The sequence below is a fragment of the Paralichthys olivaceus genome, chromosome 5, assembly GCF_024713975.1.
Source record: "Paralichthys olivaceus isolate ysfri-2021 chromosome 5, ASM2471397v2, whole genome shotgun sequence".
Lineage (NCBI taxonomy): Eukaryota > Metazoa > Chordata > Actinopteri > Pleuronectiformes > Paralichthyidae > Paralichthys > Paralichthys olivaceus.
Window position 1 is genome coordinate 5,374,758 of NC_091097.1, and position 16,465 is coordinate 5,391,222.

General features: G+C 39.1%; 1 protein-coding gene across 1 annotated transcript; it reads left to right on the plus strand.

Annotated features, from left to right (window-relative positions):
* The first annotated feature begins 906 nt into the window (after positions 1 to 906).
* Positions 907 to 15,236, plus strand: fam83fa (family with sequence similarity 83 member Fa). Its single transcript, XM_020094413.2, has 5 exons — positions 907 to 1,494; positions 8,624 to 8,791; positions 10,514 to 10,635; positions 12,790 to 13,562; positions 14,487 to 15,236. Exons 1-5 carry the CDS (start codon positions 922 to 924, stop codon positions 14,534 to 14,536), a joined length of 1,686 nt encoding a protein of 561 aa, XP_019949972.2. The 5' UTR covers positions 907 to 921; the 3' UTR covers positions 14,537 to 15,236.
* Positions 15,237 to 16,465: the final 1,229 nt, after the last annotated feature.

The window sequence follows — 16,465 nt, forward strand, 5'->3', positions numbered from 1 at the left end:
AAGGGGGGAAAAAATCATAAACTGCCATCAATATCCATAATTTCCCCAGAAATGCTCATTTGAAACACAACATCACTAAATGTCACCTCTGAGACGTTTTCAACCAAAAATTGACATCAAAAGCATCAAAAGCATAAAAAGCATGATGCAGAACAGTTGTCCTGGATTGCATTGGACAGAACCATGTACTTAGATAAGTAGTTTGGTGAATTATACAGTTAAAAGACCAAATAGACGTACACCTTTGTCAATTACTAATCCTTTTTCTAATGTTTTAGAAAGAATGTTTTTACAGAATGTCTATTTTTTGTCTCTGTGCTCAGCAGTAAGGGTTACAGTCCTTTATGTTATATATATTTTAACTAAGGGATATCTGCATTTTATTTTTTTACAAAAAACATGTTTAACATATGACGCTGTCCTCACTTTCCCCAGACAGTGTCTTGATTTATCTGCTGCTTGTGTTATTTATTTGTGATAAAACAGGAATATAAACTAAGTATTTTCTAAATGCCGCGTCAGTCCCATGATGGTCATGAAGGAGCCTCCAGATTTTGCAGGTCAATCAAACGTACTCATCATTTTCAAGCCCAGCTAATCTCTGCAATGCAGACTCATCGTTTTTCGCTGTGAGTATTGAAAACTTGTTGACTCAATTGTTTGCCAAACAAACGATGTTGATTAATAGAGAATATAAACAGAATATCGGTTTACAGGAAAACAAAAACAAGCTAATAAATAACAGTGAGAGCAACACCATCAAAATAAACTAACACACAGCATCAACATTGTTCACCATATATAGCCTATATACGTAGATACAACTATTAAATCACTCACATTGGGTTTCCAATCAGGAGAGTTATAGATAGAAGAGACCAGCTTTATTGTGAAAGCCGTGTAACCGGAAGCTGTTCAATAATGGAAGGTCTTTATTCAAACCGTGGCCCCGCCCCCTGCTCCTACCTGTGCGCTCAGGTAGCGTCAGCGGCCGCTGGACCAGAGGAACTGTTATCTGTCATGGCGGAGTCTCAGCTGCTGTGTATGGACGATGAACACGTCAACGAGAAGATCCTGGAGTCCAGACCCGAGTTCTACTACAGCGAGGAGCAGCGAGCGGCCCTGGAGCAGCTGCTCCGGAGCGGGGACGGCGCCTTCAAGATGCGCCTCAAAGACGACAACGTCAAGGACTTCCTCTCCGCCCGGGAGGTGAAGTCCCTCCGCAAAACCTTCCAGGAGTATGACTCCGACAGCGACTCCGAGTCCGCGGACCAGGACAAGTCCAAGGGCTCCTCCAGCGCCGACTCCGGGGTCCACTCCACCTACTGGCCCGAGATGTCCGACACTGAGGTCCCGCCCCTGGACATCGGCTGGCCCGGCAACGGCGGCCACTACAAGGGGGCGACCCGGGTGTCCGTGTACACCCACCCAGCCAAAGAGAGCGGACCCCACATCAAGGAGGTCGTGAGGAGACTGATACAGGAATCACACAAGGTGAGTTCACTTCCAGCCCGGGTCTGCAAATCCCGATCATTTTGTTGAGTGATCACTTTGTCTAGTGAAAGGTCAGAAACTCCCAAAGGAAAGCCTCAAATCCTCACACGGTGAGAGAAGCATCAAGAGCAAGGGTGAGTCATGTGTAATAGATTTAAAATAGTTGATGATTAATTGTGTTAATGGAGTCATTCTGAGAGAGGAGATGGACAAACTGCAGAATCACTGCAAACCAAGTGAATCTACAGTTTACTGATGAAACCTTTAGGGACTGTGTCAAAATGACTTGTATTGGGAATGCTGCTAAAGCAAGGCCCTTGAAATGCTCAAGTATTAAAAAAATAATACTTACACCACAGGAAAAGAAAGCTGGAATCGACATCTAACAATGATGTGATCGTGGCGAAAGCATCTTTATTTTAGTGCGTATGCCACTTCTCACGCAAACGTTGGGATCTATAAAAAACAAACTTGATGGGAGAATGTGTGCACTTGTACGCACTTGCAAAAACTTGCAATAGCTGCAGTTACTGCAGTGGTAACTAGAAGGAGGATAACAGGACATTTATGCTAAAAACATGGTGTAAATGACGCTTGGATGACACCACAGGAGCAGATGCAGGCGTTTCTGTTTTTTTTCAGTTTTTTGTCTTTTGAAAAACATTTACATAAATTGTGTTGGATCTGTTTACCCCTGAAACTCACCCCCTGGACTCAAACACTTCACCCACCCCTTCATCGGCATAGTTGTGCGTAGATAATGAGTGAATTTTTCGTTTTTTGGTGAGCTACCCCTTTAACTTAATTAACAGTATCAGCAACTCGTTGCCACTCCGCGGTCTTTCTTCACCTCCACCTCTCTAACAAGCTCCTCGATGTCGTTGTCAGAAAGTTGACACTGATTCTCATCACTTGATGATTCATCATGGAAACCCATTGGTCTGCAGGGTAATTTAATATTCATGAGGTGTTTTGTGTTGAACATTTATGGTTCAATGTGGCCGTGTAGAGGGATATGAGGCTGATTCATGTGTAAGTTTCAAGGTGGAGTTTGATTTAAAAAATGGAACCTTTTTTGCGTACGCCATTTTCGGTCTTTGTATAAATAAGTATGAATCCTACGCACTGTTTTTATAAACTAGGCTTCAGGTCCTTTAACTTAATGAAACAAAAAAAAGAGGGTAGCCCGTGATAGATCCAATATTGAAGAAGGTGGTGAGTTTTTCCAGTACTTACCTTCATTACTATATTATAATATTTCTTCACGCACATCTGACAGTTTGAAGAACTGCTGCAACAGTTAGCACAAAGGTTGAAGTTTCTTCTTGAGTATTTACTTTGACAAAGCTCCCATGTGTTTGTAAACAGTCCCAGCAGAGCACGTTTGGTTCATTACCTTTCTGTTGTGTCGCCTGTTGCTTGATCCTCCTGAAGTACTGAGCAATTGCTAAAGAGAAATATATGAAATAATCGACAAACGCATTTTAAATCTGACTAGATAGAAGAAAAAGCTCTGCTACTAAATGTGATGTCAACAAAACACATTCTGATTGGATTAGATGTGTAGTTAGCACATTTTTATTATTTTGCAAAGGGCCTTAGGATTCAATTAGTGCCTTTATGTGTGAACTCATTAACTCTAAATGTAATTAAGTTTTACACTGCTTCAGCGTTGCATAATAACCAACCGTGTAATAAAACTTATCACTGGCTGTTTATTTACTTGGCCCACAGCCAAGTAACCGATCTGAAGTTTACACACACAGATATCATTTTAAACTCATTACATCTGGTATTATAATGTGTTTCCAGTGTCCACAATGAGATCTAATCGCTCTGTGCACGTCATATCCTCCTTTTGTCTCCACTTTCTCCCATTGTACAAAGATGAAGGCAAAATATCTCAGATTTGACTCATTTGGAGCCGGCCTCTGCAGTAATGATTGTGCTGTGCGATGCACGATATCCAAGTCTGACTGATACACATGCTAAACCCATCACGAGTGACTAATTAAAATCAAACTTATCAGAAACACTTGAACAAACATCAGTGTGATTAAAAACTACTAAAAAGGACAGGAACCATTTTTGAGAAAAAAACGATTTAACGTGTATTTCAATGACTTTTTTGGTTTATTGTGCAGCTATTCACCAGGCAGCAATCAAGACGGGTTGGCTTCACTTTAAAGGGAGCCTTCATGTCCTCCATCTTTCTGTACAGTATTAGAGGGAGATATTAGCCATCCATGACAATGTGAGGGTCTGACATAACATGATATAACTATTTCCTTTCATTTATCGTGCTGGTTTTTAACAACCGCGTCCGATCGGTATTTTTGTTCTCGTAGTTATTTCATGTGGATTGACAATGTAATTGCATTTACACTTGCAGTCACTATGCATCCCTTATCACCTCCAGAAGTAATTGGTTGTTTCTTATTGTGTAGCATTCTCCAACAAGACATACCACTTCCTCCTGGGCAAACATTCAGCTGATTAACCTTAGTACATTTTTAATAACTGAACATTATCACCTTGAGTGAAGGAAGAGCTTGATGCAGGACCGTTGTATAATTACTCTCGATTATTTTTACAGTGTGTACTCCTGAGTGTAAATCTTGAAATGTACTTTTTTTCAATGCATCGTCAAGGATCAATGTACAAAAACAAATATTATTGCACCTGGTCCCAAGGTCAAACTGTGAAGGTTTATGTCTCTTTAATTTCTTATTATATCATGCAGAACAATACAGTAAAATCAGTTACAGGTAAATTATACAAACACAAGTCGTTATATAACTGTTGTATAACTAAAACACATAAAACCACATGTGTGTACATCATATTTTGCACATGCAGAATTTTCCATGGACTGGCTAACCCTAACCCATGGCAGTAATTTCAGTTGTGAACAAGTTTTAACAAGCTGAGTCACCTGTGGTTCAGACGTTGGAGGCAGAGCTGCTGTAAATGTCAGCTGCACATCAGGACTTGCATCAGAACGATTAGACTCTCAGCCTCCCCCAATATCCTGCAGCCCAGTCATTCAGGGTTTCTTAAGCCCTTCCTTTATTTGTCCCACTCAGATTCCCACTGATCATTGACCTGCCAGGTATGCACAAGCATTAAAAAAAGCCCTGACGAGGCAAACGCTCACGTATGATTGGTTTGATATTTAGCACCAGAGGCTTTAACTGTTTGGTAAAGTGATAGAGTTTGTTCTGACTGGCTTAGAAAGCACAGTTTCTCCTTTTTGAGGTGGGGAGGATCGTACAGCCTGGAGCTTGATTCATAACTAATATGATATTCGTGATCAGGGTTACTGTTGTGTTTTTTCAGGAAATGTATTTTACAGTAATATCAGGTAAATAGATTTTCTTTCAAACGCACAAATTAGAAAGCACAAATGTTAACTGAACTTCAAGAAAATGTGAATAAATGTTTCAATTCCATCTCTGAGCAGAATGTGAATATTTGGAGATAGAGACTTAGAGATGCCAATTCTACAGCTGAGTGCCACAAAAGAAGATTCTTTAAGATAAGGTGATTCAAAGACGTGTTTAATGGAAATACAGCATCTGTGGTTAGACGGTTACTTCCCTCATCGCTCCGCACAGATCTGAAGTTTTCATCTGTTGAGTAAAACTTTTCTGCCATTTGGAGATTTTGTTTTTCACTTTGACATTTCAACTTGTTGTTTCACGTCCCACATGAATATGTTTTAATAAAAATCCACCTCATGTTAACATATAAATTGTTTTAAGTTAATCCCCAGGGAAATCCTGAAACAATTGCCAAACAACTAAACTACAAGCAACATCTGGTAGGAAGTGTGACATTGTCATATTAAAAGCTCTATTGACATTTATGCGTGTGATTAAACAAAAAGTTAGAAATGAGAGTCAGTCGTCTTCGTAACTTTGCTGCCACAAAGTCAACTGTGACCATTTCTGTTTTAGATGTCAGCATGTTAAATAAAGATTTAATCGCAACTAGTTTTGCAGACAGAAAGTTGGAATCTAAAACCCTAAATACGCTCCTCAAGGAAAAAAAGGTTCACAGAAAGTTGATCTGATTTGTTTAGTTGCCTTAATGTTAGGGTTAGGGTCGCCTGGTGCGAGGAAATTGTTGTGGCCTGGAAACTCTATGTTGATCAGCTATTATTCACAGTTAAAGAGGCGAGTAAATGTTGTCCTGACTCTACTGTCCCTGCTCTCCTGACCTTCACTGATGTGTCTTACTGGAAAAGCTCTATTTGACTCACACACAGTGAAACACACTCTGTGGAGGCTGTAAACATGGTTTTAGTCTGGATGAGCAGGAAACAGACGCACAAATAAAATAATTATCCGGCTTAAGCCCTGTGCCCGAGTTCTTATAGGATAATAAATTAATTCTCTTTATTATCAGTTTACAGGAACCTTGACAACTTAATAAGCTGCTCAAATGCTAAGACTGCTCCTCTTGAGGTGAAGTAAATAATTATCTCTGAAAGGCTGCCAAACACTTGACACAGTAGTTCTGCATATCAGGATCCTAAAGTTCAAATTTAATACCGACAGAATGACATGCACAGATTGTGGAGGTTGAAAAAAACTACATACTGTCAGAGAAAGAGAGAAGGCTGTTGAAATGAGCTGTGAATAGTGAGCAGCACAACACCATTATTAATGGACCCCGATGGAAAACGTCTCAAGGTCAAGGATAGATGTGCAGAGAAGCCGTAAGACGTTAGGAAAAGAGAACCACGGTGCAGAATAATTCTGACTTTACTTATCCAGCTTTATTCATAACAGAAGTTACGTACAGACCATAGACTGTACAGGAGAGTGACAAACTCAACTCCAATTCAAGAACATAACAAAATGTCTTAATTATAGAGGTTTTCAGTTTATTTAGAGAATCAACAAAATAGATTTGATTGAAAAATGAACATAATGAAACAGGACTGAAATGTTGAATAATGACAAATACAAGTTAAGAAAGTTGAGATATTGAAATAATAAAAAAAGAAAAAAGGAGCAAGAGGCCAGAGTAAATGATGTTCAGACATGTGTATAATTTGGGCATTTCACAATTTGGGGGATTGAAATTGACTTGTATACAATTTGTATTAAGTTCTGATGATTTTATTGTAAAACTATGAGTTCAATATGCTTGTTGATTATTCCTGACTGGACAGGAATCAGGAGCTCAGACGACCATATGAGGATTTGCATTAGTTCGTCTCATGAGAATAAAACAGCAGATTACATATTGACATAAACTAAAGGGATCCAAAATCAGATTACAAACACAGTGTCACTGTTCAAGACCACTGCCAAAGGATGCAGACGGACTCTATCCATCAGTGGTTAAAGTTCATCAACTCTGTCAAACCAAATGATGTGCGGTAAACTCATCTTTAACTATCTGTCTTCTTGGAGGGACTGGATGAAAATGTCACCACATTTAAAACCATCAGCTAAAAACCCTTCAGGCAGAGGACATGTCATAGCTTGGCTCTTAGCCTCGTCAGGATACATCAAGTTAAAGAGTGCCTTTTAAATAACAGATTCTCTCTCATGACAAAACTCTTGATTCGCTAATTCGTGGTATCATTGTGTTTTGTATAATTGATTAACATTGAAAACATAAGGCAACGTAGCATTGTTACATCGTAGAATTACTGTAAGGCAGCAAAGTTACCAGTTTGTGCCAAAATGTGATGTGTTATTTCCCACCCGTCCACCAAGTTTTGTGGAAATCCATACAACAGTTTTTGTGTCATCCTGCTGACAAACAAACGAGCAATAAAAACATCACCAGCCAATTCAATGTTGTCAGTTCTCTTGAGACAAGATTAAAACTTTGAATCATTAACAAGTTATCACCGGTTAAGCAGTAAACATAAGAGGGACACGAAGGTGCTTTCCTCAATACACGATCCAACCATCAGGAAGGATGAATAATTATTAACCATTTAAACTGATGCACAGATTACTTTTCACATTTCGTGTCATTAATATCGTATGATTGTATGTCTCACGCACACACACACACACACACACACACACACACACGTGTCTACCCGAAAAACTTGTTGGATCAGGCTGATACATGAACACCAGAGCTACAGGAAATAAGGAACTGGAAAAACTCTCACATGATCTGGCTGAACTGACCTGAGATATGCAAACCCAGTGTGGCTGTAAAACGCTCCACTTGTTTCTCTATTAAAATTTACAGTGCAGTAAAATGTACTGTATGTGATATATCTTGTGAAGGTGTTTTAAATTGTCTGGAAAAACAAGTTCCACTGAATCATCAACTGTTACTTTCTATTTCAATGATGAGCTCACAATTTCAATCCCAACAGTAATAATAGTCATTGTGTTTACCTGCGATGGGAGGGGTGGACATGTTTTTATTGGTCTTACTGTTGCAGCAGGCGGGTCTGCAAATATGTCGGCAGCTCCACATCAGAGTGTGGAGTGTCTGCTACTTAATGTGTAGTTTCAGTTCTCACTTCTCTTTCAGCTCCAATCTAGAACATTTAAAAACTTTCACTCAACTCTGCAATAAAAAAAAAAGAAGGTGAAGAAGGTTTACTGTATAAAATTTCCTTTATGTATCAAAAACAAAACTATTTAAAGTTCAAACAAGTGCCAGTTATAAGCTAATATAATCTTCATTGCTTTTTGTTTGTGTGGCCGACTGTTAAAAGTGATCACGCAAAACTACAGAACTAGACTGATAGGAACATGGGTAGAAGGGAGGGGTCATGGGTCAGGGAAGAACTTCTCCAGTGGTCTCGATTAAAGGGGCAGAGCCAGGACACATTTAGAGGACTGATATCTTTGAGTGTTTGCTATCAGTCTAGTTAGTGGTGTATTTTAATACAGCCCCAACCAGGGGTTTTTGGCGATCTTGAAAAAATGTTTAATTAAAATAATGAAATATTGTGCATATTTCTTATTTTAGTTTAAAATTAGGTTATTAAGAATATTTTAATTCAGAATTCAAGACATTTAAATTTGTATTGATATATTACAGAATGTTTTTTGTGTTGGGATCAGGATACAGGAAGTGAACAGCCTCCATCGGTGCCACATTATAATTGTCCTCCACAATTCTAATTGTTTCTCAGGTGGTGGCCATAGTCATGGACATCCTGACGGATCTGCAGATCCTTCAGGACCTGCTTGATGCCTCGTCACGACGCGGGGTGGCCATCTACGCTGTGCTGGAGGCCAGAGGAGTGCCCCACCTCCTGGATATGTGCACCCGGCTGCAGATTAATGCGGTGCATCTGCGGGTGAGAACTGAGCTCAGCAAACAGTGCAGAGCATGACACAGGGAGGGACTTGCTTATACAACCCACAGAGAGCAAATTAGAACGTTTGAAGGAAAACACCTAATGTAACTCCTGTTGTAAACAATGTCAGTGACTGCAATAATGATCATGGCTTAAAGTGTCTCAAGTGTCCTGCCCTTTGAGACGGTGTGACAAAGTTAGTTTGTTTTTTAGTGTTAAAGCATGGCAAATGACTTCTAAGTGGGTCATTTCTAAAGGGTGTATAAACTGTAGTTGAATTCATTTATAATTTCCTAAAGCCATAAGCCAGTGATAAGAACACATTTTGAGATGCCAGGTGATGGAAAATCTTATCTTAGCTCTTTTTATTAGACAAACCTCACAAATGGAATGAAAAATTAGCTTCAGGACATCTGCATTAAAATCCACTTCATGTAAAACCTAACACTGATTAACTATGTCTATAGATATTTGTTTTGTGCAAAACCTAAAGTATTACAATTGAAGAGAAATCACAGTAAATTGAAATTGTTGGTTTAGAACTTTCCTATTTAGTTTAAATGAATAACAATGCTCTGTGTTTCTATTAAGTAATAATGCAATCAAAGATGTTGAGAGACCATTGATAAGAACCCAAGGTTTTGCATTTTCTGTTAAGTCATTGGGTTTGAATGAATAATCGTTTGGCTTTTATTAGTAAGTATTATTTCTTAAGCGCTATTTTTTGTAACTGCATGCGTCCAAATTAAGCAGGTTTTTTTCTTGCAAATCTTGCAAACTGCTCATTAGCTTCATATTTGGCGTGTGTATGAGAGAGAAAGTGCCGAGGAGGTTATGATGCATTTTGGGTCTGAAGGAAGAAATATTTTTTATAGGAAATACCACATAAGATTTTGATCCACTTATGAAACCTGGCGTAGTAATACATAAACTTTATTTTCTTAAAAAGCAAACACAGTGGCTCCAATGGGGTATCAAACATGGGATTTTTTTGAAAAATGAAATGTTGAAATCCTGGGAAAACACAGACCAGTTCATTACGGCCCAAGAATTCCACCATAGATTGAATAATATCATATTGTTTTATTTGTGAACTTTTAATATTATATGTTACAGATCCTGTAAGAAATGACCGCAAGTGCTAAATCAACAGCGAACAGCAGTTCACTGAGCCAGACCGTCATCCTATCTCCTCAGGGACACAATACCCAGCCTTATCTGCTGTAACGCCGAGTTTTCTCGCTCCAGTCTAGTTGAACTGGAGCACTGAAGTACCTGGCTGTGGTGGTGTCAGTTGATAAGGCAGTGAAAGGCCTTTTCAGAGCGCTGGGCTCTGTTACTCTTACTTCTTACAAATGAACATTCATAGATCCTGAGAACAGATCCAAAAACTGTAACTGGATGCTTCACCTCCACACTGGGGTTGACAGGCGAGGAAAGCCTCCTCCCAGTGTGTCTACTAACTATTGATGTCTCCTTTTCTTTCCCAAGTAAACATATGTGGCTAAAGGGTTCGAGTTCAACCCTTTTAGTTCTTGAGAAAATTGACTTTATGTTGAAAGGTGTGACCGCACAGTTTAACTTGGCATCACCTTTGATTAACCAGTCATCCCTGATACAACAGGGCACCTTTAATAGCTGTGGCCCAGTGCGTTTACTCAGGCATACCTGTGTGATTTTAAGCCTGCTGAAATGTGTAATTAAGTGGGTGTTTCTTTACAGAACCTTCGTGTGCGGATGGTGAAAGGTGCAGGACTGGCCCTGTCGTTTGGAAAACTGCCCGGCTCCCTGTGCTCCAAATACATGTTGGTGGACGGAGAGAAAGTTATGTTTGGGTCTTACAGGTGAGCCTAGAGATTTTTGATATTACATAGAATGCAATTGAATGTGTTCCAGGAATGTCTTCAAAGAATTGAAAAATGTTAATATAAATTCAGTAATTCCACTTATCAACTGCAAGCATTTATTTTCTACATTAGATTACTAGTCATTATAAATTTCCATAATTGTTCAAAACATATCGCACAAAAATATTTTATTTTGAAAATGTATGATGATAATTACACTGACCATCAGATTCAAAAGTCAAGATTCTAGCTTTAAATTTAAAAGAGCCCGACATATTAATCAGTTGAATAAAGATAAAAAGGTTTAATGATTTTCACAAATGTCCGATATCGATATCTGATATAAAAACTTATTTTACAGAATAAACAACGCAGATAAATGTGCATTCCTTTTTAAATTTATACAATTATTTAAATTTTCTCATTTTAAGTTTTACATATTTGGTTATATTTGTGTTTGATAAATATCAAACCTCAATAACATTTTTGTCACAAGGGTTTTATAACAAGATCTTAATTATCATCCGCCCTTGACAAGCGACCAATGATAAACATCCGCACATGTGTACAGACTCACAAAAATCTTCATAGGAGTAAAAACTAATAACACCACTAAGTGCAGCACATTAAACATGTTGAATGACTTGAATGCTCTATTGTTGCAGATCGTCCATTTCACTTGTGTTGGCAGTTTTGTATAAAACCTGTGTGAGATTAATCTGTGGCAGAAAGCTTTTTCAATATAATTAACCAGGCTCAGAGAAATAATCACGATCCCTTCATGTGTATGGAAAGAGAGGTTTTCATCAATATGTATGTGTAGGAGTGTGAATTACAGGAAGATGAATTGACAGCTAATGATTAGCACGACAGTTTTTTACCCTGCAGTTATGCTCGCTGCTTATTCTGGCTGTACTATTTTATCATGCTGCCACAATGTTTTTATAAATGGGTCCCTGTTGTGTATGCACATAAAATCCACTTTGTATTCCCTTCTTACTTGAACTTGACACATACTTCACCCACTCTCCTTCAAAAAGAATCAGATTTAACTCTGTAGGATACAGAGTTAAGAGTTAAGCTCCTGTGTGCAGCAGCGTGCCTGCAAGCAGATGACTCATCCGTCAACACATCATCTCTCTAACCTGGAAATGACTAACAACGGAGTCCACTGGTTAAACACGTCAGTTTGTTAGTGATAGACAAAAAACAAAACTTGAAAGACAGATTTGTGCCAAGTGAAATGAGCACAGTCATGTTTTGACTCGTCATGCCTCTTTAGGTTTAGATTACGGAGTGTGTAAAAACTGTCTGTTGTAGCTTCTTAGGGCTGCTATATTACAAAATGCTTTTAAAGGATTCAAATAAGAGTGGTAGCTTCAGCAGTCATTAGTTAGATTTATTACAAAAGCTGACCTATAACAACACTACAGCACTTTCTAGTTTTCTCTGGTGATCGCACATGTCGTAATCTTTATAGAGCTATAGCTTTATAAAACACAATATTGTAAAAAATCCACAGGTTAGCTTGACTTAGCATAAAGACTGGAACCGTGGGAAACCGGTGGCTCTGTCCATCTACTTAAAAGCCCCTCGGATGTTTAAATGATTAAAGTGTTCTTCCATTAATGTAAAAATAGTGGCTGGCGCCTTGATCTATATCAGTGTTAGAGATAAATCAGGCTTTTATATTAGGGCCTTAATTTCCAGTTTCCCTTGTTTGCAAGGCAAACTCCGTATACCTGTTTATCTTGATAAATTAAATTAAATTTCCATCTTTATAGCCCTTGCTCAGTGCACCAACAGTCGCACCAGGCAGTGACTGAATACTGTATTATAGTGACTATGATTAACCATTTGAGCAGTCATAATTGAGGCCCCCAGCTATTGGCACACTGCCATTATTTAAATAATAGCTGTTAAATGACAATATCCATAATCTTGTGTAATTTGAGTGAAAAACAAAGTGTAAAAATTTTATATATATATATATCAGATGTTAATTAATGAGCTGGTGGTTTGTGTTATTTTCAGGAAGGCTTGCTGCTAACATGCATGTTTAGAGGCAGAGTGTGTTGTCAATCTTTTCACCTAACCTTCCCACGATTCCCTCAAGAGTTTCTTTTGGTTTACGCCCTTTTCCTCTTCCAGCTTCACCTGGAGTTCGTCTCGGATCGACAGAAACATGATCACAGTGATGTCGGGACAAATCGTGGACTTCTTCGACAACGACTTCAGGGAGCTCTATGCCGTGTCTGAACAGGTGGACCTCTACAGGGAGTTCAACATCACCAAGCCACCCATCGCTCCGCCAAAGCCAAAGGTGGAGCAAATCGTACCTCTGTCAGTCTCCACATCTCGCTTTCAGGTGTCGGTCGGGGACTCCAGACATATCGACCTGAAGGTGCCAGCTCATAAATACCACAATCCAAAATATTCTCTGGTTATCGGGAACAGAATGGGCCTCACAGGTTCCCTCCAAGACCTTTCGACTCACACAGACTCGCTGCTCGGACTGAACCAGAGGAACGGCCTGCAGAGAGACTTCCTTCACCCCAGCAGAGAAAAGGAGGACTGGGTCTCCCCGCAGAGTCCTGCTTCACCCACAGAGGAGGACGGAAAAGGGAGTTTGAAGAATAACCAGTTGTTAGGCGCGAAAAAACAGCGCAGCTCCTTTAGGCACTTCTTAAAAGGCAGAGGAGCCAACCAATGCTCGGAGACTATAAAGGAAGGAATGGTCTCTCCTCAGAGCCCCTCACCTGCCTGGAACGTGTCCGAGACCAAAGATATTGTAGAAAATGAGGTGGAGGACTCCTTTGAGATCATTGAGAAACCAGGTGCACTGAAATCCAAAATAAAGAAGCCAGCAAAGCTCATTCAGAGGAGCATGTCTCTGCAGACCATCAACACAGGAGATGAAGACGGTACGTGGAGTTTTTACCTGATTATTAAGCCTGTTTGAATGGTCAAATTTAGTGTTTACAGCTGTGCAGAGCCCAGTTTTACAACAATGAGAATCTTCAGAAAATTAACTAATTACTATAGCTCGAGTCCAATCACAACCAGAGTTTTAGTCCCAAGATCAGAATGAGTGACTGCAAATACCAATCATTTTCTTTCTCAACCTTCTTGTTTGTCTATGAAATGTAAGATACCGGTGACTCTGAATCAAGAACAAAAGTTGTATTTTTTGTTCGACAATTTGACAATTTCTTTTAATGTACCCCAGTCCAAATGCAATATGCAGGTTTTTGTACCAATACCAAAACGACTGAAAACTTTATTAGGTACTTTTTGAAGCAGATTTTTACTCCTCACAGTGCAATGTTTAGTAAAACACGTACATTTATGAAACAACTTAATGCCTAAACAATAAAAATAAAAAGCACTCAGATTTAAAAATTGTGTTCAATTGAATCATCTGTAAAAATATTTAAATGATAGTGTTATGGTAAACTAAATAGCTACTGGCTGTAGTTTAACGTTCAGAAAGCACCCCCTTACTGCTAAAAACATCTTGAATTTGCAAATCTGAGGAAACATTTGACTTCAACCTGATTCACTTGGTTTTAAAGATTCTATAATCAATGGTGAATATTGGACTTAGATTAATCAGAGGAAACAAACATGACTCCTATTTAAAGTTATTTGATAATGTAGGTAAAAAAAAAAGAGATAATTAAGTGATGATATTTAAAAAACTTGTTTCCACTGCTGTCAAAAAAGTTATTGTTGGTTTAACCAATCCTGAGACACAAAACTGACCCTGATTGTGATAATAATAAATCTTCACCTTGCTAATTTAAGTCATTTCTTAATGAATCTTGTCTTTTTTTTTGTCTAAACAGGACTGAAAAGCCGGCGGCGTCCTCCAAAGAAGAACTGCATCCAGTCATGAGATCAGAAACAAGAGTCGTGTCTGTTAGGGTCATAAAGAGCAGCTGGAGGATCTGTTGGTCAAACATTATGCAACAGCTGAGTCACCTTACAGTAACCAGGTGATGTTACCTTAGGAGAACCGAGTCTGCGCTGTGACGCTTCAGTGTGGGTGACAGTCCTCTGCTGTGCATCATGGGAATCCCCATTAAAGAGATGTTTAACTAATCATGAGGAAAAACTGCGGCAAACCTTCAACTTTGTAGCCAAAGTGCTGATGGAGGAGATGTCATAGCCATCATTTTGTTTCAGTTTGTCGGTATTAAATTATTCTACAAGTGTTTTTATATTCGTCACTTTCATGCTTGAACACAACAGAGTCGCCACGGCGTTGCCCAGGTTGCGCGGTTGGATTACATGACGCCCCTGGTTGCTATGGAGGCAGGAAAAGTGATCAGTTGTGCTGTTGTCCCTGAGTTTCATTTTACAGACGACCCTTGGAAACAGAAGCAGTTTTCAGCAGAGTGTGTTGTACAAGCTGTGAATAATGTAGAGTGGACACAGTCTTGCTCTGTTAAGAGCATTTCTCGTCTTTAATCCAAGTGACATTCGTAAGAGATTAAAAATGTGAATCCTTGAGAACCACTTCAGATGCAAATGATCACTCTTTTGTAGCAGAATTTTTATAAATAAAGTTATTTTAATTTGATAATAACTTAAAACTGGTTTGTTTGATTAAATGTGAAGTAAAATTTGGTGCAAATAAATTAAACACATTTTCCTGAAGCCAAACGTCTTAATAAAAGGTTCAGTAGATGTGGGATAGACTACATTTATATAATGGTCTTCTTATCTTCAGGACAGCTCAAAGTGCTATCACAAACCAGCCGGGATCAAACTACCAACCTTCTGGAGCTTAATGCCCCTCACTTCACCCTCCCCTTTCAAACATGACAGAGAACCTGTGTCAGCCTTCAGTTGTCGTAAAAACTCAAAAGGTGTTTAGTTTGTCCAGTCTAGACTACTGTAAAAAACATGGCGGCCTCCGTAGAGAGAACCTACTCCTGATGTAAATATAAAGTATTTAAATATAAAAGGTGCCATTCTAGGGTGAAGAAAACAAGAATTTGTACACTTTAGGGGAAACACACTAGTGAAAACATCACTAGGATTATTTTATATTCGATTTCTGCAAAAATCTTACACACTGAACCTTTAAGGAGGACATTTAAGTCATTCCTTGTTTACTGTTAGCTCTATAGCTTTGTGCAAAGCCAAAGAAACGTGTTCCCTCTACAAGCACATTTTATACGTCAAAATAAAGCTTAGAGAATATAAAAAGTGTTCAATTCTTCTTCTGACAAGACAGGGGTACTTCAGGGGCCAATCAGATTTAAGTAGGGCCTGCGTCCCCCTGGCAAGTCCCTCTGCGTCCACCCCTGCCCTCCACCTCCATGAGGAAAAGAATTCTCTCACCTAACTAAATAAAATAACATCTGTCATAGAGGAATGTTTAGATGGTTGAGGTCTGAGTCCTCAGTTTAGTCCACACTGACGGCTGTTGAGCTGATTTGAGTTTTCTTTGAGTTTTTAGATGTAAATGAATCTGAGATTTTACATGCAGTCTGTATTTATATCGGACTTTTCTGGTCTTGAAGACCACTAAAAGCACTTCACAGTACAGTTTAACAAATGTAGATGATGTGAAGTTTTCAGATGCTTCAGGTGTGTGGATCTTACCTCCGTTCTCTGAATGAATGCTGACTCTCAGGCTCCTCCCTCAGCTCTTCTCCTCTGGGGCAGCAGTAGCTCAGTCCATAGAGATTTGGCTTGGGAACCTGAGGGTGGCCGGTTTAAGTCCAGCATGGACCAAAAAGAATGGAAGGTGGACTGGAGAGATGCCAGTCCACCTCCTGGGCACTGCTGAGGTGCCCTTGAACAAGGCACCGAA